Below are 23740 nucleotides of genomic sequence, written 5' to 3' on the forward strand. Positions count from 1 at the left end.
TCGGATTTACTTCTTGGCTGCATAGTAGTAACTATGGTGAATATCATAATATTTTATTAAATTATTTTATTAAAAACATAAATAAATCGAGGGGGCATTTAAAATTCCTTATTAACCTTATACTATTCTAACGGTAAAACTTCCGTCCCATATACTTTTTGCACTAAGGACCGAATTATTCGACATCTAAATAACGCATATTAATATAAAGTCTTTACTTATCACCATTTTACTTAGTATCGTTTTTGTGAAGTAAACACACAACAAAACCACTCACAATAGTTGATGGAAAACTTGGTAGCAAATTGCGTTGTAAAGGAACTATGAATTCTGCAATAGTATAAAAAAAGCACTATAATAGAATTTCAAATACTACTATAGTATAAAACAAGCACTATAATGGAATCTCTAATGCTACTATAGTATAAATTAACACTATAATGGCGTTACTGACAACAAATTAGCACAAGAGTCATCATTATATCACTTTTATAGACCTAAAACGTCACGACTGACACTGCTACAGGTCTACTATATCACTGAATGGCACTAAAGATGCGCCATTTCGGCTTTATACAACCTTCTTAGGTCTTTTATAGGACCTTAGGTGGTATTTAGGAAACGTTCTATTGACCACTATAGTACCACAAATTGTTACTTGGGAGGTAATTAATTATAATTGTGAAGTCCTTATTCGTCCTTGCGCGAGCTCCTTCGGGCACAGTGAAAGAAAAGGGCCTCGCAGATGCGACTTCGCCCACGGCTAGATTAATTCACGCTACGCCACTGTGAATAGATTTATATAATATTTTAACAAATAATAAAGTAACATACTAGTTAATGAGGAGAAAGTTTCGGGCTAGTTTAATAACTTTAATAATAAAACATAGTAGCTACGTAATTTTTTCAGGAAAGAACCCGAAACCGGAGAACCCCGGAGAATACATGTTCATGACGGTTGCTTGGCTGATGGGTGTGTTTGTGTTCGCGCTGCTCATCGGCCAGATCCGAGACATCATTGCCACCGCTACTAGAGCCCGGGTCAGTTGCAAACATTTATTTGTATTAGGTATTTGTTGTGGCGTATTTTTTTAAAATTTCTATTCTTTATATATGTAGGTAGACCCAGCCAGAATTCATTCAAAGTCCATGCAATTTTTCACCTACACGCAAAAAGTTTTCATCGTTTTACTTTTTTTCTCTTAACATGTTTTATCCTTGACATATACCTAAAATCAATTGGTGCATTTGCAATTCATCAGCCGCATAACACGCAAATTTGTAAAAAAAGAATAAAAATAAATAGTTACATATTACATACCATATATTTTTGATTACAGACGGATTACCGTAAGAGGGTGGACGGGTGCACCCGATACCTGCGAAAGCTGAACATGCCCGCGTCTCTGCAGCAGCGTGTGACTTGCTGGTTCAACTACACGTGGAACGAACAACGGTGCTTCGGTGAGAAATTATTTATATTTGAGCTTGGGATTGAGAAGAACCCAATTACAAACGATGTTTTGCTGACCTGTTCTGATCTTGACTTTACCACCGGGCACCTTAATTCACGCGAAGGAGCTGCCGGCCTAGCAAAGTTTGCAATTGCTATCGCTTCGACAACAAATAGCTTTATGTCTCTCTATCACTCTTCCATATTAGTGCGATAGTGACAGTTGCGTTTCGTTCGCTACGGAACGTAAGCGATTGGCATCTTGGCTACGTGGCCTGGATTGTGCTAAAAACTATATTGTTCACGTAAAATATTTTGAAATTTTTGTAAATTATGGAATGTGAGTAAATTAATCATTATAAGTACTCGTAATGTTTCTGTTTATAGACGAGTCAAACATATTGAACACACTGCCGCACAACATGAAACAGGATGTTGCTCTAGAAGTGCACATGTCAACGTTGAGTAAGGTAACTGCTTTGGTTATCTAATTTTAACATATAAGCTTTTGTACACCTACGATAATGCTATTAACGAATTATATTTGGACAAAGAAAGGAAAGAATCTCGATTACAGAGTTAGATGTATAAAAAGCCACGAATAAATATTATATTATATACATAAGCAATAAATTTAAACAGGTGGAACTCTTCCGTGACTGCTCGGATTCTCTACTGCGTGACCTGGTTTTGAAGTTGCGACCCGTGTCCTTCCTTCCTGGAGACGTGATCGTGCGACGTGGGGATGTCGGCCACCAGATGTATATTATCAAATCTGGACAGTGCTACGTGAGTGTCTCTGGTTTTGTCTCCTTCTCACTAACTAGCGCAAATCATAGATTCTCTTGTGTAACATGTATAAGATGCCTTGAGTGGTGGATCTGCGTCAATTGTCTGTGAAACTATACCACAAGCCATTTAATATGTTTGAAAACAGGTAATGTCACCAGATGAAAACGAAGTACTGGCTACACTTGGCGAAGGTTGTGTTTTCGGAGAGATTAGTTTACTCGGCATTGATGGGATGAGACGTCGAACAGCTACAGTCAGGTGAGTTTTGGGCAATTCTGATTTATAATGGCGAGCAAGTTTAGGTTTTAAAAAGATTAGATATTGTGCTTCTTTCTTACTGGCCCCATGTTGGGCGCCAGTTTTAGTTAAAGTATTCGCAATGTGGATCTATATAATATTTTATTTAACAGAAACTCTTCACTGCACTTAAATATTTGCTATCTATCGTCTAACCCCCTTATTCATAAAACTTTACGGGCCTGATTTAGTTAAATTATGTTTTATCCCTTTCTTACAAATACATAAGTCAAAATGACAGATAAGGACAAACGATTATTAGCTAATTGAGGTTTATAGTGCGTTTATGAATAAGGGGGTAAGACTTTTTTGACAACTTAATTACTCAATAAGATCTGAAATAAAATATTTTTACTCCATAATCTAACAGGTCACGTGGCTACTCGAACTTATTCGCATTGTCCCGCAACGATCTATACGGCGCGTTACTCCACCACAAGGAAGCGGCGCTCGTGCTCCGACGGCGAGCTGACCAGATCATCCGCCAGAACGCCGCGAGACACGCTCAACAGCGCATGGCCGAACGACAGGTACATCATCCTTACTTCATAACGTCGTAGGTCACGTGGCGTGGATTATACGTCAGAACGCCGCAAGCCAGGTAGATTTTTTAAAACTCAATGCATGTTTTCATTATCACCTAGACGATGCTGGACATAGGCCATGATATGTGTAACACAAGAATATTGCCTAGCCATTGGTTCTACCAACCAAGCAAGCCCACTGCCAGTAATATCTTTCTACTTGACTCTAGAAGTAGACCCTTGCTTCCAATGGTATCTACTTGATGAGACTAAAATTTTCACTATTTTCACAGGCAAGGAAGTCAGCCAGCATCAACGAGGAAACCGGCCTAAGAAGGCGTCGGAACTCGAGCCTGTCCAAAAAGTCAAACGAGAGTGGTGGCGCGGGCGGAGGGCTAGCCGCGGGGCCAGAAGTGAGGAGGCTACGAGCTGCCAGTGCACTGTCCAGGAGAAAACTCTCCGTGGTCTCAGAAAACAAGGTCAGTTTATCATGCTCTGACAGGCAAGGATGATAAAAATGGGAAGTAGCTAACATGTATATCGGCCGTAAGGCCGTAACAGCCATTAGAGAACCAGTTTCAATTTTTTGCGCGAGATAAACTGTAATTAGGTACCTCAATAGTTGAATAAGTTTTCCAATGATTGTTATACGTGATGGGTATTATAATAGTAATGTAAAGTAATTTGATATTATAAGATTAATTATAATTTATAACATCAAATATTTGCCTTATCCAGACACTGAATTGTGGAGAATCATCCGAAAGTCACGAAGACGATACAACAGTAGTAGCCCGTCTGCGAGGTCCCGTGCCGAAAATCGTTTTCTCGTCGGATTAATCGAATCGAGCAGGATTCTCGAGGAATAATCATGAAGCTAGGCTATACTTAGCTGACTATGAGGACTACAAACATCCCTAAGCCGACCTATAAAGGGTATCAAGTCATGTGGAATGTTTTATCATTGAAACTTGGCCGTATTTTAATGAAGCAGTATTTAAATGTTTTAGAATAAGTAATCAGTGTCAAATTATTCTACGTGTATCAAACGGTATCTAATTTATACTAAATCTGTGATTCCTTCAATTAAGTATTTAAATTAAAACCTAATGCTTCTAAAAGCCCCACGTTGGGCGCCATTTTAATTTGTTTATATTTATATTTTTTAGGATAATAAAATCATCCTTTTTTCTTGCATTGTGCTACAATCTGTGTTAAAGATAGTGTTTTTATTTTAATGTGGAAGCTCAAATTCCTTGTATGACATTAATATTGATCTTAGATTAAGAATGTCTATGGTATTAAAAGAAAATACGTATGACGTATACCTAAATGTTAGATTCTAGTCAAGGATTTTTTTAAATAGAGTCATTTGACGTTTTGGCGAATAAGGTGTTTATGTATTTATTTAATTATGTTTATACTTGACTTCTTGAGCAAAAATAAGCGAAGAAACAATTCTAGGTAAGGAAAAACAAACATGATTTTGGCTGATTAAATATTTTTACTAAATGTCTATGATGATCTAATAAAGAGTGTCTAGCATCAATTTGTTATTTAATTTTCGTTTCTCATTACTCTTCTTCTTATTACTGTGGCAGATAAAATTACATCCTTTCGATCCAGATCCAGTTCTTTGTAGTAGAGATCCCTATTGTATAGCAAAATATAAAATGATCTACGACTCTACGAATGTAAAAGGTCAATCTCTAACAAAACAAAAACAAAACCTATTGCCATAAAAAAAACTAGGGCACATATCCTTAATATTTACCAATATTACGGGAGGTGTTATACCTTACATAACTGATTCTAATAATCCATTAAGTATGACATAAATTGCATAAATATCGACAGTGTACGACTACTATCTAAAATTGCCCTTTAGCCGTCGTAATTTAGTAAACCACTGCCTTTTATCAATTCCTCCTTCCCCTAAATTACTACAGTGCTCAGACAAAAACAGACCTTAATGCTGTGGAGTAACGAACAATAATTTTATTTTGGTATGCACAGTGGATTATCTCTGCCATTAATTATAGTATTGTGCCATCGCTTGCGTGCATTCACGACACTAATGTACTCCGTAAAATACCTAAAGCGATTCAAAACGACTTTAGCAGGGCTGGATGAGAACTATTTTCACTGGGCTGGTTACTAGATTTTTTTTGCGTATATATTAAACTCAAAAGATAAGATAAAAGATAAGATAAGATAAAGATAAAAAATAGTTTATTCAAGTAGGCATATTACAATGCGCTTATGAACGTCAAATAAACCTTTACCGGCTCCAACCGTACACCTCTGCCCCGAGAAGATTTAAATCCTCCCTCAATTGGAGGAGGGTATCCCAATATGGGACCGGCAACAAACTCGGCGGGACACATCTTTTCAAAACATTATTACATCTTATAATTAACATGCATTACGAGTAATTAAGAAAAATACAATTTAAACTATAGTCAAAAACCAAGTCATAAAGTAACGTAAATAAATGCGTGACTAAATTCATTTTGCGAATCATCAAAATAATAATGTTGAGCAAAAGAAAAATTTAAACTGTCATTTAGTAAACTTGGCAGATATTATTTTTTATTTGTTTTGGTTAGTTCGATACCGAGACTAATGGGTGGCTATAATTCAGTCGTTATTTACGGATCGCATGTCGCGAAGGGCTTTTTATAACCCACGACACGTCCTTCCCAGATTCTGGGTCGTAGAGGGCCCTTTCCGGCTCGGCTACGACATTGCGCGGCTTGCGCAGGCAACGGCGGCAACCATAGGTTGGAGCGAGACACGACGGTCGGACCTTTCATTCCCACCTATGGTTGCCACCGCCACCGTCGCAAGTCGCGCAATGTCGTGGCAGAGCCGTTAGAACCCGCGGCACGATCGACTACACGGAGTCACCTTGTGAGCGGACGAGGTAGGTCGGAAGTCCTCATCAACACAAATTATCCTTTTCACTTACCGTGACAAATGAACAAATTTATTTGTAGCTTGTACCTACACTTCCGGTTAATTAAGGAGCCTTTTAAAAGTCACTTAGGTATGCAGACTTGGCTTGTAGGTATTGTGAAGCCCATTTAAATAAATTATAGCTTGTAGCTAGAAGTCTGGCCATCAAAACGTGATACTGAGATTTTTTTTTTAATTTCAAATATGTAGATATGGCAAACCTTTATGAACTAGGAATACGCAATCTTGATAATTGTCAACAGGTGTCAACTGTCACTGTCACTGTCACTGTCAATGGTAGTTTGCAAAAAGAAACAACACAGTTTTCCCCATCGTTTATTTAAAAAGTTACTAGATAATCAATCTCAAGGCAATTTTATGTTTATAACATTGTATTATTTTATTTATTAAAAAAATGTTTTACTCGTACATATAGAAATATACACTGAAAATTAAACTCTGACAGCTTAATAAAAAAATAGAAATTAATAAAGCGCATTCACAAAGTTTTCAGTATAATACAAATAAAGATTTAATAAATAAAATTTTCGTTATGAACTTTAACCACAGCAGTTGGACAGAGTCATTAACAAATATATTTTTTTATTATGGTGGGTAGACTTACCTACCCTCCATATATTTTATGAACATTGATAAAGACAGTTGGAAGCAAATATTCATTATAAAACTATTTGGGGACATAACTTTCTTAGGAAGTGAACAGGCCTTGCTCTGAACTGAACTAATCTAGAACTATTCTACCTATAACTAACTATCATAGTCAAAATCAGATTCCAAAAACTCAACTGGCTCCTCAGACTCACTGCTTGAGTCCCTGTCACTGGTTACATTTATAATGAATGGTTCTAATGTTGTGACGATTCCATCTCGTTCTATATATTTTTGTTCCACGTGCAGTACATGATCAGTGCATTTTTTCCAGTCCTCTGGAGTTACCGTCCCAAATTCCGTCGAAATCGCTTTTTCTACTTCTTTTACACTGAGACCCATATTTTTGCTACCAACTTTCCTTTTAGCTAAACTCCATATTTGTTCAATGGCGTTAAGGTCACAATGGTATGGGGGCAACCGTAGAACTTCATGTCCATTTTCTTTTAAAATTTCGTCAACCTCATATTTTGGGTCGGGCTTGTATTTGTCCACCAGACACATCAGCTCTTCCTTCGACATGTAAGTTTCATAATCAATTCCATTGGTAGTGAGCCAATCTTGAATTTCTGCCTTTCTCTGATGCATTGTGGGTGGTTTATTTACCTGAGTTGAATGATAACTTGCGTTATCCATTATTATTACACTTGGTTCCCTTAAATTAGGGATTAATTTCTCTTGCAGCCATTTTAAAAAGTTCTGTCGGTTCATGTCATGATGATAATCAGCTGACATAGATTTTGTGCTAAAAACCAAGAGGGCATTAGGCACAAATCCTTTTTCGGACCCGGCATGTACAATAATGAAACGTTTTCCTGGGGAAATTTTTTCAATCACGCCGCTAGTAGATGGACCTTGCCATGATTTTTTTGGCCTATAATTTTGATGAATATATGTTTCATCCAAATAAATTAACGGCTTTTCTTGCTGGCGGTATTTACTAATGGCTCTCAAAAATCTGTGCCTCCATGCTGCTATGTCATATCTCTCCATGATTATACTACGTTCGTTTATATTTTTTTTGAACTCAAAGCCATTGGATAATAAAATTTTGCGCAACGTTTCACGACATCCGGTAAATCCTATGCTCTCTCTTAAATCTGTTAACAAGGTACGTAAAGTAGGCACCTGTTTCTTCACTGTGTAGTATTCATTGATCTTCTGCCTGATCGCGTTAATGTCAAAACTATCCAAATTGGCAACTGTTGGTTTATGTGGACGCTTTTTCCCGGGAGTATTCCAAACACCTGCATTTGACTGTCCTTCTTTTTTTATTCTTTTGATAGTAGCTGTACCAACATCTGAAAATGAGAAGAAAATACAATATATTGTTTTTAATAAAGGTATAGCTTATGGTTATTGGAAGCATCAATCACTATGTAACCTATTACCTATCTATTATTATATTATAAGTGATCTAAATCATCCCTATGTGGCAAAGTTCCTAACCCCTGACCTGACCCCGGGAACAATAGCGGGTGGTTTGGTTAATAAATTGTTTTGGTCAACTGATCAGAATCCAATGTGAGGGTCATCTAGTGTCTATCCATTTATACATTTCTATAATAACTGTTTTAGCAATATTATTTAAGATCTTTTCCCTCATCCTGGCACTATCCTAGTTGCATCTTAGTAGCCCTACATCCGGTAAAGATATTACTTTTACCTAAATGTCAGTTCCTTGCTTATGCTTATATATACCTATATAATATAAATTTGGATTTGAACACACTTAAGTATATTAATTTATTGTCAGAATATCATACCTGTCATTGCAGAAATTTCTTGCACAAATTGAATTTCCGTTTTGAGCCGACTATTTTCCTCTAGTTGTTGTAAACTCTTCACAGCATTATTAATATCATTCAACTCATTTAAGCTGCTTTCATCGGCTTTATCTCTTATCCTCTCTGAAATAAAAAATATATGCAATAAATATCTTTCAGATTACAATCGGAACATAACCTCTAAATGTAGGAGAAACCACTATTTCAAGCTGAAACCAACAACAAAAACATAACTAAACGAATAATATCTTTAGTCCAATGAAATATGTCTTGAAATAACTATTGAGTATGGAGTACAAACTATTCATCAAATATCAAAATCATTACAGTGCACTAACCTGTGGCAGCCATTATTTCATGGAAATATCGTTCTTTCTCGCGAAAGGCAGAGGCTCGCTCTTCTTGTTTTGCTTTAAATTTACACATCATTGTATAAATTAACCTCCTAGCTGAACTTTTTATGGGTTTCGACATAATAACGCAAGATAACCGTTTGTTATTCCGAAAATTGACACGACTTGACAAACAACGTACTAGGGTTTGACAAGTGTTGACTGTTGCCATATAAAGAATTCTGTTCCAAGGTCAATATCACGTTTCGATGGCCAGACCATTAACGTATATATCTATGGACTGGCCTTACGGGCACTAAAAATGGTACTAGTTTAGCGGTGTGACTCACGAATTCCAGCCAATCGTGCAGTCTAACGCAACTAGTTGCGACCAATAGCGCGCGTGATGCGAACTCATCAACCAATCGTGTTGTACCGATGTCACACCGCTGTACTGGGCCCCTGTCATGCCTCATTATTATTGTCCGTAGGGCCAGTCCCTAGATATCTATGTCAATGGGCCAGACTCTATAATATGGTAATCCTGTCAAGTATTAAAATCAACAATGAAATAATCAGCATATCATTAGGTTCCATGGTAATGGGCAGTTATTTAAAATTTACGTCATACAGTCATCATGTATGTACATACAAACAATCATAAATTCGGCACTCTGTCCAAGACAATATTTTGATAATTCTCATTTATGCACTAATATCATGATATTAGGGAGTTAGTTGTAGGTAATTTTATAAAAAAAAATCAATTAATGAAAATAATTAGTTAGACCAAGAAAAGTCTGCAACGATTATGATAGCACACGCAGTGCAAGTGCTATTTTAAACGTCAAACTTCTGTGAAATTATGACGTATAAAATAACACTCCCTATCTACCTATTACGGAAACATAAAAGGATTAAGTTATCTTAGACTAAGTATTTTTAATTCCACACAGATGTTTGTGAGTTTTTTATTCTCGAATATATTTTTTTATTCAAGTAGGCATATTACAATGCGCTTATGAACGTCAAATAAAGCCATACCAGCTCCAACTCTACACCTCTGCCTCGAGAAGATTTAAGTCCCCCTCAATTGGAGGAGAATATCCCAATATGGGACCGGCAACAAACTCGGCGGCACACATCTTTTCAAAACATTACATCTTATAATTAACATGCATTACCTACGAATAAATGAGAAATATACAATTTAAATTACTATTAATATAGAATTCATGAAATACATACAGTGGGTACAATAGGGTATTATACTGTATTTAAAATTAATTATGTTACACCATGCATGAAATAAAGCACCACATAATTATTAGAAAAACACAGATAGGAGTTATTTTTAAACATAAGTTCTATTTAATAAATCGGATAGAAATATAAAAAGTAGGTGAGTTGACCGTGACGTCACGATGTAATGTTTCATATAAATTCCATATTAGCAAATCGTTTTGACAGTTCTAAAACAATAATTGATTTGACTAGTAGGAACATACCCTATTGTCTTAAATGAGGTCGCCGCATAGTGTAAACATCCCCTTTTCATTAGGGTTGGTAAGCCAAAACTTTTCCACTAGTTGCTCAGTCTGAAATCAACCCCCGCGGCAGCGCATCTTTTAGCATTTTTTAATGGCAATTTTAATTATAACCTAATTAAATGTGGAGCAGCAAACTGAGAAGAGTTATTCATTGATTTGGATTAATTAAGTCTTAGGTAAGTTTTATTTAACATAATAATGTAATTGTTGTCACGTATGGTCTGCATATACAAGGTGTTTAGTACATCGTTTGCCAAATTAAAACGGCAGATAGCATGAGTCATTTGCTAGCTTCTCATGCTTAGAAAAACAAAATTGGCCATGGTTTTTTTACTACTAGGCAAGTAAAAATTTTAAATTTACGAAAAACTGTCATAGAGTGAATGTTTTTGCACCAAATTAAAAATTTCTAGGCCTGAGAAGATAGCAAATGACTCAACCTATCTGCCGTTTTAATTTGGCAAACGATGTACCAAACACCCTGTATAAGTCCCCGCGTAAATTCTCGAGTTTGAATTTGTAAACAATTTAAAAATGATCGAAAGTATAAAAAAACGTACGCACAGCTCGGTAAAAGGATAATACCTGCTTAATTCAGTTTAAATATTTGCTTGTAACGCGAACTTTCCCAAATATATCAATAAACTATGTTTAGTTCACATGGAGCCTACTAGATGGCGCTAGTAGTCCTCGATTTCGATGTAAACATTAGCGATATTTTATCTTTCCCGTAGTTTTAAAAATCCAAAACCTTGCGTAACTTGTGTTATGTGTTGCCTAGTTTTTTTATGTAAACATAACGAATGTGCAAACTAAGATTAATGTAAATTTGATAGCTTCCAGTTCCTAGGCAATGTTTAGTTCCTTGAGCCTCACAGGATGGCTCTACTAGTACCCAATGTTTTGTTCTTAAACCCAATGTTCCTGGAGTCTTAAAATTATGATTTCAAGCATTCCATGACACTTGTATTTTTACTAAAACGTAGCAAATGTATAGATTTGGATTAACGTAATCTTGAACATTCATACATATATAGTTCACCTATCTGCATAAAGATGGCGTTAATAGGCCTAGCATATCTCGTTTCTGAAACCTGTAAAAAAATACAGAACATCATGTAACATGTTCCTAAAAATATATCGAATGTATCTAAATAGTTTAACATACATAAAAACAACGCGCATGTTCGTACAATTTAACTGTTTACCAACTTGTCACTAGATGTCACTGTACAGCGCGCATACTAATCCTACATGGCGGTGTTAAGATTTTTCCTAGAATAAGGACCCGATTCACCGAATATTGTTAATGTTGAGAATTAGCTAGGCGATAGATTTGTACGGCCTGTGTACCCCCTGGGACCTTGACGGACTATCTTATCAGAAATTAGGAGTTTTCCCGGTTCCCCTTGCGCATGACAGCTGTACGTCTTGGACGCTGTTCGGCCGTAGGAGATTCGTTAATTTAGTCAATTTGGACATATATCTGTCTGTCTCACGCCCCACCTGTCCAAGGAAACTACTCCACATCTGGCGCACAACGTGAGGGCCGTGCCGTGACATCGCAACGAGTTTATGCCTGTCGTAACACGTCGAAGAGCGAAATTCTTGCGGGAAAGAGATAGCATGGCGGTCAGTATGACAGACAGCCAGTTCCAGCAGCTGTTAGGAGCGATTACCAGTGCTGCACGACCTGCTCCGTCTCCGGTGAAACATAGTTCCTTCGCGAAGGCCACTTTCTCCTACGACGGCAAACGGGATCCAGCCTGCGTGCAAACTTTCCTGACGGCGGCTACGTGTTGCAAACGCGTCGGGAATATTAACGACAGCGACGCACTACAGAGTTTACCTCTAATACTGAAAGATGCTGCAGCCGTTTGGTGGAACGGCATAAATGAGTCGGTAACAGACTATAAATACGTCATGAGGATACGTGCAGTCTTACCGAAGAGGGGGAGGGTTCCCCTAAAGACTACCCCTGAACTAGCAGTAGGGCATGCTCCCGGGAATTCCCGAGACTGATTTTTCCCGAGAATTCCCGGGAATGGGCACTTTCAGCCAGTATCGGAACTGGAGACAAAATTCCCGGGAAAATATCGAAATTTCGGGAAATTTATAAATGTTATGTTATATCGATTTATGTCTAATTGCGAATTGGCTACAAGCTAAAATTATATTGTACATATATATATATATACATATATATATATTTTTTCCTAAAACAATACTTTGTTCAACAGAGCAATGGTATATGAGTACGTTTTCTTTGACTGGTTACATTTGTAACAGATTAAGATCCAGTTTAAGTGACAGAGTTTAGATGCGATCAGTTATTTACCGTCAGTGTCATCTGTCCAGTCCACAAAAAAGGCTCGAAAAAGAGATGCTCAAACTATCGAGGAGTTGCTTTACTCACTTACAAAGTTTCACGTACAAAGTCACACGTACAAAGTTTTGTCCAACGTACTGCTCAAGAGGCTGGAACCATATTCTGAAAGAATCCTTGGGGATTACCAATGTGGTTTCCGCAGAAACCGCAGCACGACGGACCAGATTTTCTTGCTCAAAGAGATTATGAAGAAGAAGTGGGAGTACGCCCAAAGCGTTCACTCTTTGTTTTTGGACTTCACTAAGGCCTATGACAGCATAGATATCGACGCTCCGTATGCCATTCGTGTAAATTTTAATATCCCTAGAAAACTAGTAGTACAGCAACAAAAGAGTGTAGGATGCGTGTCAGGGTAGGCGGTGAGCTGACCGAGGAATTCAAGGTGATGACCGGTCTAAAGCAGGGAGATGCCTTATCACCCATGCTCTTCAACTTAGCCCTTGAACATGTTGTCCGAAAAGTGTTAACGTTGGACATAAGGCTGGAATTGAGCGGCAAGCACAAAGTGATAGGGTACGCGGACGACCTGGCTTTATTAGGGGAAAGCCGCGATGAAGTAGTACAGGCAGCCAGTGTCTTGGAGCGAGAGGCCCCTAGGACAGGTCACAGGATTAACCAGTCAAAAACTGAATACATGAAGCGCTACAAAAATACACGAGTTCAGCGCGGAAGTCTCCATGTTGGGGGTAGGAGGAGATCAATATTCGCATCTAAAACGCCATTCGATGCAGCGCAGCCCTCCATAAAGTGTTGATGTCCAGGCTTCTCAGCAGAAATACTAAGTTAAGGATATATAAGACCGTTATCCGACCAATCCTTATGTATGGGTGCGAGGCCTGAACACTAACACAAAAAGAGGAAAGTCAGCTCCTGGTAGCGGAAAGAAAGATCTTTCGCAAGATCCTGGGACCTATCAAAAGAGACAACGGCACGTGGAGGATACGGGAGAACCCCGAAATCGAGGAGTTGGTGGCTGGACCGAATATCATCGGCGAAACGAAATCCCACAGACTTCGCTGGTTCGTCACCTATTAAGAATAGGAGAGGATCGTGCTACCAAGAGGGCATACCTGGGAAGACCGACTGGTGGCCGCCCGGTAGGTCGGCCCAAGTACCACTGGAAGCAGATCTGAGTCAGCTTTAAGCCGATAATTGGCAGGAAACGGCGCATGATCGGGAAAAGTGGCGTGCTTTCGTTTCGGAGGCCAAGACCCTCTTTGGGTTGCTGAGCCGTATTAATTACTTAGTTAGTTGATTCTTAGAAAACGTCTGAATTTGAATATTGACATTATAGATAGGTATATTTTAGTCGAAATATCAACCGTTAAGTATGATTTAGTTTAAAAACTAATAGAAATATTAACTAATCATTTGGTTATAATAATTTCATTCTGCTGACAACTGATCCAGACAGGCACTCGGTTTCGGTCTCAGCTCCGCTAGGATCGTCCGATCACTGTCTGGTGAAATCTGTGTCGATCCACTCTCCTCCTGATCTCTGCCCTAGGGGCACGAGGAGAGTATGGCGATACGAGTCAGCGGACTGGGATGAGATGCGGCATTTCTTTGCGTCTTTCCCCTGGCAGCAGGTCTGTTTTTCTTCGGGTGACCCCTCGTGTTCTGCTGAGGCTGTTGCGGATGTGATTCGGCAGGGAATGGAATATTTCATTCCGTTCTCCGACCTATCGCTCGATCACAAGACCCGAGCATGGTACAATTCGGACTGTGCTCGAGCCGAGGCTCTTAAGCAGTCTGCATACCAGGCTTGGGTACTAGCCCGCGATACCAAAGCTGGAGCACAGAGGGTTCGCGCGAGGAAAAAAGCCTTTAACTCAGCTGCCAAGTCCTGCAAACGGGTGCTTCGAAAGGCTCGATTCGACCACGTCAGTCGAATAGGGGCCAAACTCGCCTCCTACCCTCCTGGTAGCAAGCGGTTCTGGTCCCTGTCGAAAGCGGTCGAATCCAACTTCTGCAGACCCACATTGCCACCTCTGCAGAAACCTGATGGGACACTGGCCCACTCCGCGACAGAGAAAGCTAACTTGTTTGCTTCTCTGTTTGCGAGCAATTCACGTCTAGATGCAGGCTCAAAACTTCCACCTACGCTACCTCATTGCAGTTCCTCTATGCAGAGAATTGCTATACATCAAAAAGAGGTACGCCGAGCTCTGCTGAATCTTGACGTGAATAAGGCCAATGGACCAGACGGTATACCTGCACGTGTACTAAAGCAGTGTGCGCCTGAGTTGTCTCCTGTACTGACACGCCTGTACCGCCTCTCTCTCCAAACAAGAACGGTGCCGAAATCCTGGAAGCTTGCAAACGTGCAGCCAGTACCCAAGAAGGGTAGTCGTGCTGATCCCTGCAATTACCGACCAATCGCCATTACCTCCATGCTCTGTAAAGTCATGGAAAGGGTACTTAACGGCAAACTGCTGGCATACCTCGAAGCAAATGATCTGCTCAGTGACCGTCAATATGGCTTTCGCCGAGGTCGGTCTACTGGGGATCTTTTAGCGTATGTCACGCACTGCTGCGGCGAGGCCATCGAGAGGAACGGTGAAGCGCTTGCTGTTTCACTGGACATCTCGAAGGCCTTTGACAGGGTTTGGCACGCAAGTCTCCTTAGCAAGCTTCCTGCTTACGGCATCCCTGCTGATTTTTGTAGCTGGCTATCTGATTTCTTGAGTGAACGGTCGATCAGAGTAGTTATTGATGGCTGCTCTTCGGACCTCATGGCCATTGACGCCGGTGTTCCTCAGGGGTCTGTTCTCTCCGCAACCCTTTTCCTGCTCCACATTAACGACATGCTGCAACCCAGCATTGTAGGTTATGCAGATGACAGTACGGTTGTTGAGAGATATTTGGCTAGTGCAAGGGACAGCAGGGAGGATATACGTTCACAGAGAGAGGCCATGGTTGAGCGAATGAACTTGACCCTTAGTCTCGTTTCCCAGTGGGGTGATGACAATCTGGTCACGTACAATGCCTCCAAAACGCAGGCGTGTCTATTTTCCGCTAAACGGAGTCCATTCGACCTGACTCCTTCTTTCCGGGGTGCATCTGTACCTATTACCGACAGCCTGGAACTCCTCGGCATGGAGCTGAGTTCAGTCCTCGGCTTCGGCAGCTTCATTGAGTCTAAAGCACAAACTGCGGCCAGAAAGCTGGGCGTCCTAAATAAGGTGAGGCGATACTTCACACCTGGACAGCTTCTAACACTTTACAAAGCTCAAGTCCGGTCGTGTATGGAGTATTGCAGCCACCTGTGGGATGGCTCAGCTAAATACCAACTCGCCGCTTTGGACTCAGTGGAGCGCAGAGCCAGGAGGATGATTGGCGACAAGAAGCTAACGGCTAAGCTTCAGACTTTGGCCCATCGGCGGAAAGTCGCCAGCCTGTCGGTATTCTACAGGTTGCACTTCGGGGAGTGTGCCCAAGAGCTACACGAGCTCATTCCACCGTCCCCATTCTACCATCGGACTTTTAGACGCACGGCCGGTTTCCATCCTTACTTGGTAGATATTCCGCCAATTCGCACTAAGCGCTTTGCTTCTACTTTCCTTATGCGCACTGCCAAGGAATGGAATTCCTTGCCGGCGTCTATATTTCCGTGCTCTTATAACCCGGCAACCTTCAAATCAAGAGTGAACAGGCACCTTCTGGGCGAGCTCGCTCCATCGTAGGCCACGTCTACGCCTCGGCTAGTCTGTGGCCATGAGTAAACCCATGCATAATATAAAAAAAAAAAATCAAAATGTTAACTTTATTAATTTTCCCGAAATTTCCCGAATTCCCGGGAATTCTCGGAACTAGTCCTGACCCAATCCCGGGAAATTTGAAACCTTTTCCGAGACTGACATTGCATGCTCTAACTAGCAGTCACGAGTGGACGTCCGCCCAACGGCCTCAACGCAACGAACTTTCCTGTCACCGCGCCGGGTCGTCTGCAGTTCCAGAGGGGGAGACTGTAACGCGAACTTTCCCAAATATATCAATAAACTATGTTTAGTTCACATGGAGCCTACTAGATGGCGCTAGTAGTCCTCGATTTCGATGTAAACATTAGCGATATTTTATCTTTCCCGTAGTTTTAAAAATCCAAAACCTTGCGTAACTTGTGTTATGTGTTGCCTAGTTTTTTTATGTAAACATAACGAATGTGCAAACTAAGATTAATGTAAATTTGATAGCTTCCAGTTCCTAGGCAATGTTTAGTTCCTTGAGCCTCACAGGATGGCTCTACTAGTACCCAATGTTTTGTTCTTAAACCCAATGTTCCTGGAGTCTTAAAATTATGATTTCAAGCATTCCATGACACTTGTATTTTTACTAAAACGTAGCAAATGTATAGATTTGGATTAACGTAATCTTGAACATTCATACATATATAGTTCACCTATCTGCATAAAGATGGCGTTAATAGGCCTAGCATATCTCGTTTCTGAAACCTGTAAAAAAATACAGAACATCATGTAACATGTTCCTAAAAATATATCGAATGTATCTAAATAGTTTAACATACATAAAAACAACGCGCATGTTCGTACAATTTAACTGTTTACCAACTTGTCACTAGATGTCACTGTACAGCGCGCATACTAATCCTACATGGCGGTGTTAAGATTTTTCCTAGAATAAGGACCCGATTCACCGAATATTGTTAATGTTGAGAATTAGTTAGGAGTCGCTAGGCGAACGGACTGTGTACCCTTCTGGGACCCTTCCGGCCCTATTTGACTATATAGTTTAATATCTCCAAGTACACCTTTGCGTTCGACTGCTGTCCTTCAGGACGCTGTTCGGCCTTAGGCAGTTAGTATAGTATAGTATAGTTTGTTAGCCTAAGTATAACTGTAATTAATTAGCGCCGACTGGAATACACTTAGAATACCTAGAAATCAAGCCTTTAATTTCGCCTTCATCCCGCACGCCCCACCTCCAAGAAAATTATTCTACATGCTTGCATATTATGGCATTAGGCTACGCGGGCCTTAAGCTCTCATGAGGCGTATCAAAAAGCCGGGATAATGCTGAAAGACGATGTTATTACGGCACTTCGGTGAGGACTGTCCTAGGTAAATTATGCTTGGTAAATTATTGACCTACTCTTACGGCAGAGATTCGAGTAGGAAAAATTTCACACGTCTGGCTAAAGGTGGACGAAAGAGTAGGTATTTTTTTTTTGTATAGCCTATATTGTGTCCCACTGCTGGGCAAAGGCCTCCCCTGTCTTTCGCCACTCGTCACGGCTTTGTGCATGCTCCCGCCAGTCGCCACAAAATGAGTCCAGGTCGTTTCGCCATCTCATTTTTGGTCTGCCTCTGCCTCGGGTGATCTGAGGTGCCCATTCGGTCGCTATTTTGGCCCATCTGTCCGGGTGCATATATATATAGGTATTTATTTAGAACTTAATAATTTGGGGCAAGTTTCTTATATTGAATACTAACTTCTGCCCACGGTTAAATCGAATCAACGGTGTAAGCGTTAAGATTCGAGGTAACAGACCGTTTTTTTTTTATTTAAAATATAGGTACATACAAATTTAATTCGTATGTTACCTATATATCGTTAGCAAGTCAGATGTTACTGCCTAAAACTACACAAAACATTCATAAAAATCAACGAACGGATGTCATAAAATACTTCACTGGAAAATAATCCCTAATTTGATTATTTTTGTGGTCGCCGAGTCACGAAAGCGTGGGATCGCGTGTCATGCAATCCTAGCTTCGATATAGATATATCACTTCGCTACATCTATTACCCTAGTCTTTAACCGAGTCTATTATTCTGATAGTGTAGTATCCGCAGTGACACAAACTGAAACTACAAAGTGACTTTCGAAAGAAGACCGCAGCAGAAAGGAGTGACGGATTGCACTCTCAAATCGCGACAGCAACAAACGCTCTTAACATTTCACATTGTCCGATCCGATATCGGAGGCCGAGGGTCATGCACACTACAACAAGCATTATGCCTGCACATACGCACACAAACAAATATTATCGGTCCGACAGCTGACGGGGGGCTCTGACAAGGCTGAATTTATCGGAAGCGCCTTTCCTATATACTATATATATACTATATATATACTATATATAGGATGTCGGAAGGCGTCTATGACAAAAACAGCTGTAGCCTGCAGGAGAGTGCCATTGGCATTAAGATTTTTTGCGTTAGGTATTTATCGTTTTTTAGTAAAAATCATTTATTGAATGCATAAATAATTACAGAGAAACACATATATGTTACATTTTACTTCCTTCCGACATCCGATATCGGATCGGACAATGTGAAAACGCTCTTATTCGGCGTAGGCGTAGCAGCCGTAGACCAGAAGCAAAATACAAAACCAGCTACGCAGTGCCACACTACTGACTCTTACGAGGATTCTTGTGTGCCCTCCTCTCCTATAAAGGAAATTGACAGGGGCAGCACACAAAGAAACATAACAAACTATATGTTACAGCAGCGGAAACTCAAATACAAGACCCATGACTCGGGCAAGGGCCATATCCCTTCTGTGTCTTAACATCTCAATATTGCCAAATGGGTGTCTCTATGTGTTGGCCTTAATTGCTCTGTTACGTGCACGCCTACTCCTCTTAAATAAGTATCTGTTTGTTCAGGAAAAGTTTTATAATATTTAGCTAGCAGTCTATAAAGTGGATAGTCTCGAAAATAATAGTTTAAGTTTAATTAAGTATTATTACTGCATAAGCATAAAGAACAAAATTAAAGTAAAACTTTATTTAAATTCGCGATGCGCCAAGTTTACTGCATTATGAAGATCATGTCGTATTTCATAACGGGCTTGCATGAATAATGCGATGGTAATGAGCGCCGTACCAAAGCCAAAGTTATGGCGTTCCACCCCCACCCCTCGCCCCGAGCACGAGATACTTACGTAATTTATAATTATGTAGGTACCTATATAATACACGTACAGCCCCGTACACGTATCTAAGTTAATAGATAAAGAGGTTGCAGAATTCGAACAAGAATATGCTCCTCAATTAATTTGATTTGAGTTATGTTAAGGGGCTGTCCATAAATTACGTCATCGATTTTTGACGATTTTTGACCCCCCCCCCCCTGTAATCATCCAAAAATCATGCTTCAAATGACCCCATTTCCTCCTACTTCATGCTACCGTCATCCGATGTCCAGACCCCCCCCCCTAATTTGAAATGACGTAATTTATGAATAGCCCCTAAGTATGTAAGTTGTGTTAGTAGTTAAGTATGTCTGGTGAGCCGTTCTCCCACTCTGGACAAATCAATGGTAAATGTGGGAATCACCATAACATTTTTACCAGTATCGGTAGGTAATAGTATCGAAATATGTACATATTTGCATTTATAATGATGAAACTAGGTCATTTGGTAAAACGTAACGTTTTGTGCCTAACGCATGAGAAATAGGGGTACTGAAACTTGAAGCCGAATGCATCCATCGGCTGTCAGCGATGAAACGATAACCGGCGAATAGTCGCGGCACACGAAAACGATTCACTACAGGCATCATTAAAGTTATCTGATCATGACTTATTCCCATATCGTAGACCGAAAACTAGATAGTAGGTATAACTTAATTTGACCTCAAGATCCGTAGGTAATGAATGTGCTCATTATTTAATCCCGTACCTACACGATGACTAACCGAACTTCTGACGGTCCAAGATTGCCCGGACATTGACATGAAAACTGTGAATGGGTCTGAGAAAGCTGTAAATTGAGGGGCTGAGAAAGCGGGAGAGTGTGCGCTGGAGTGTGTCGAGCACTTGGCATGGAGGAGAGAGGGGCAAGTGGGGATTAATTTTGCTCGATATTCGCGAGTAAATTCGCAATCAGAGATCATGCTTATACTAGGTTAGGTTGTTGTGACGAGTAATCGTTAGTAGTCGGGAATACGGAACCATAAGTGATTTCATTTGCTGTCTTCGAGGGATTTTATTATGTTTATAAAATATATCATATAATATTTGTACCTTTTTGGTGCGACTGATTGGTTACACAAATTAATTTCAAATGACCTTCTGAAAGATGTGACTCAGTGACCCACTTTATGGATGAGGCATGAAACAAGGAAAGCAACATAGGTTACCTAATGCTTCAACATAGGTAATATTTCTTAGAAAGACGGCTCATTACTCATTGCCTACAACTGCCAAATCTTGGCACGCGAATCTACTGATAAGTATTAGTTACATGTTCTTATGGTTAAACGCAAGATCATCAATCTATTAGTAACGTCTGAAAAAACGAGACCAATACAGATAATCAAAGTAGCCATTTGTTGTTTACCATAGTATCGCACAACAAATTCCAAATTCAAAACGAGTTTCCAAGAGGTAGCTGTTATGTGGAGAGGGACAGCAGAAATCTCCGATCACATTGCGGAAATTGTGCTTGATTATACGATACTGACAATATGAACGTTCTTCTAGCATAGTGACAGAAAGGTCAGAAGTTGTGTCAGTGTTTTATCACGCGATAAACGCGACGAAACTTATTAAATACGATTTAGCCAAATCCAATAGTTTAAATTAAGTTAATCATCTGTTTTGGTTCGAAGGAACTACGGATCCCTTCAGATTAAGCGGCTCGTGAAACGATTTGTCAACATCTGACGGGTAAAACGAGGTACTTACTTTCGGTCTTCATTGCGAGGTACTACATTATCCAATCCATGTCGTGGAACTGCCTTTAGCTAACATTTGCCGAATCCGTAATATTTTATTCTCCATGTTTGGAAAGGGTGGGTTGGCACTTTACCAAATTTTTGTAGGTATTATATTATGTAATGTTAAACTATAAGCATATTGTTTCAATAACTATTAGAAGCTCTGGCTATCACTATGGCACTAGTTTTATTAGAAAAAAAGTAAATAAGAAGTGGGTACCTAAACCTTTCGTTATCAATTTTAGTAATTACAATTAGTGATAAATAGCTATCCATTGTTTTACTTCACCATTCCACTAGGTAATTTAGTCTTCTAATTCTACCTACTATCGACATGTATTCAATAATGTACGTTGATTTGTTGTTGTTTTGATATTTTCCTGTCTTTGTAATCATAGGTATAAACCTATTGCATTATAAAATTCAAAATGTATCACCATTCCTATTATTCTAGTCTAGCATTTAATATTAATATTTCAGAAAACAGCAGAATGGGGCGTGGGAAGGAACCAGAGCTGCCTACAAGTGATCCCGTGGAGGCCAAAAAATATCGTGACGAGTCCTCTGGACACCTAAAGAACGGATACTACACTAGAGCGCTCACGTCTCTAAACAAGGTACACTAGTAGTTCGCCCCGAACTGTGAACTCGCGGTTCGCCAAAAAGACCAATTGAATGCAGTGCTACTTAGTCCGAGATGGGCATTTCGTAATTGATTCCTGATTCCACGATTACTGGAAATTACTTTGTAATCTGATTACTGATTCCCAGATTACTTTGTAATCTAACAATACCGAATTACTAAGTACAATTCGATTTGAGGAATCAGGAATCAACTTTCGAATTCTACAATTACTAGTAATTGGAATCAATGTAGATTCCTCATTACAGGAATATATTACTTGACTCCTTTCAGATTACATTTCGTACTACTATCAAAAGTACAATTCGATAGTAGATATAGATGTTGTTGACTTACTAGGATGCATCTACCTATACCTTATTTGAAACAGGCGTGTAGATTTCGAAAATGATGATCATGACCAGTAAAACGACATCCATGACGACTTTTATGACATACTGCATGGCCGTCATTTTGGATTCCAAAATGATCATCATTTTCGAAATCAGGGCCCCCTAAAACCTACAAAGTGACATCCATGATGACTTTTATGACATAGTGCATGGCCGCCATCTTGGATTCCAAAATAGTCATCATTTTCGAAATCTGCGCCCCCTAAAACCTATAAAACGACACCCATGATGACTTTTATGACATAGACGACATAGTGCATGGCCGCCATCTTCATCTATATTTTGTTGCACACTTACCTTGGCCGCAGACATTCGGAATTTTCATTCAGTTTTCGTACAGAATGACAGATAGGAACGGGACGTCGCTCTACAAATGTCATGCCGTTCGGAAAATGGGGTTGGCCGGTCGAAGTATTTTGAAGATGGCGCCAGCATAGCTTGCCCTGTCAATCCCTAGAATTGTGTAAATTTTTTGTTTGTAATGAATATTTATGTCCTGGATGCCAGTCATTTAAGCCAAATCTCATAGACAAAGAGGCAAGCTATGATGGCGCCATCTATGCAAACCTTTGACAGTTGCCAACCCCATTCCGAACGCATGGCCACCTTTTTGCAATCTAAAATGGTCATCATTTTCGAAATCTGCGCCCTCCAAACCCTATAAAACGACATCCATGACGACTTTTATGACTTTTTGTGCATGGCCGCCATTTTGGAATTCAAAAAGGTCATCATTTTCGAAATCGGGGCCCCCTAAAACCTATAAAACGACATCCATGAAGACTTTTGTGACATAGTGCATGGCCGCCATGTTGGATTCCAAAATGGTCATCATTTTCGAAATCTGCGCCCCCTAAAACCTATAAAACGACATATATGACGACTTTTATAACATAGTGCATGGCCACCATTTTGGAATCCAAAATGGTCATTATTATCGAAATCTGTGCACCCTAAAACCTATAAAACGACACCCATGACGACTTTTATGACATAGTGCATGGCCGCCATTTTGCAATCTAAAATGGTCATCATTTTCGAAATCTGCGCCCTCCAAAACCTATAAAACGACATCCATGACAACTTTTATGACATAGTGCATGGCCGCCATTTTGGAATTCAAAAAGGTCATCATTTTCGAAATCTGCGCCCCCCAAAACCTATAAAACGACATCCATGACGACTTTTCATTACTTCTGTTCTACTCATTTCCTCAAAGGTTAACTGGAAGAGATCCCATTCAGGGATAAGTTCGCCTTTGTTGTA

The 23740-nt window shown here is 39.8% G+C and overlaps 2 protein-coding genes across 2 annotated transcripts in view; one reads left to right on the forward strand and one right to left on the reverse strand.

Moving 5' to 3' along the window:
• The window catches only part of LOC134663991 (cyclic nucleotide-gated cation channel beta-3-like), a 49334-nt gene extending 44719 nt beyond the window's left edge, over window positions 1-4615 (forward strand). Inside the window, exons 9-16 of the mRNA XM_063520552.1 lie at window positions 911-1041; window positions 1341-1464; window positions 1841-1923; window positions 2096-2242; window positions 2391-2503; window positions 2913-3072; window positions 3360-3545; window positions 3805-4615. Of these exons, the coding sequence (XP_063376622.1) occupies window positions 911-1041; window positions 1341-1464; window positions 1841-1923; window positions 2096-2242; window positions 2391-2503; window positions 2913-3072; window positions 3360-3545; window positions 3805-3906 (1046 nt within the window). The 3' untranslated portion in view covers window positions 3907-4615. The remainder of the gene's footprint in view (window positions 1-910; window positions 1042-1340; window positions 1465-1840; window positions 1924-2095; window positions 2243-2390; window positions 2504-2912; window positions 3073-3359; window positions 3546-3804) is intronic.
• Window positions 4616-6429: 1814 nt separating this feature from the next.
• LOC134664168 (uncharacterized) lies at window positions 6430-9052 on the reverse strand. Its single transcript, XM_063520755.1, has 3 exons — window positions 8819-9052; window positions 8460-8603; window positions 6430-7994 (listed from the first exon to the last, which is right to left on the reverse strand). Exons 1-3 carry the CDS (start codon window positions 9042-9044, stop codon window positions 6793-6795), a joined length of 1572 nt encoding a protein of 523 aa, XP_063376825.1. The 5' UTR covers window positions 9045-9052; the 3' UTR covers window positions 6430-6792.
• Window positions 9053-23740: the final 14688 nt, after the last annotated feature.

Source organism: Cydia fagiglandana, chromosome 4, assembly GCF_963556715.1.
Source record: "Cydia fagiglandana chromosome 4, ilCydFagi1.1, whole genome shotgun sequence".
Classification (NCBI taxonomy): Eukaryota; Metazoa; Arthropoda; class Insecta; order Lepidoptera; family Tortricidae; genus Cydia; species Cydia fagiglandana.

Bases quoted from the DNA above. Each gene is read 5' to 3' on its own strand.
- LOC134664168 (XM_063520755.1), bottom strand. From the start codon at position 9,044: ATGGCAACAGTCAACACTTGTCAAACCCTAGTACGTTGTTTGTCAAGT. The intron at 8,604-8,818 runs GTTAGTGCACTG...TTTTTATTTCAG, and splicing joins TGAAATAATGGCTGCCACAG to AGAGGATAAGAGATAAAGCC. The intron at 7,995-8,459 runs GTATGATATTCT...TCTCATTTTCAG, and splicing joins AGAAATTTCTGCAATGACAG to ATGTTGGTACAGCTACTATC.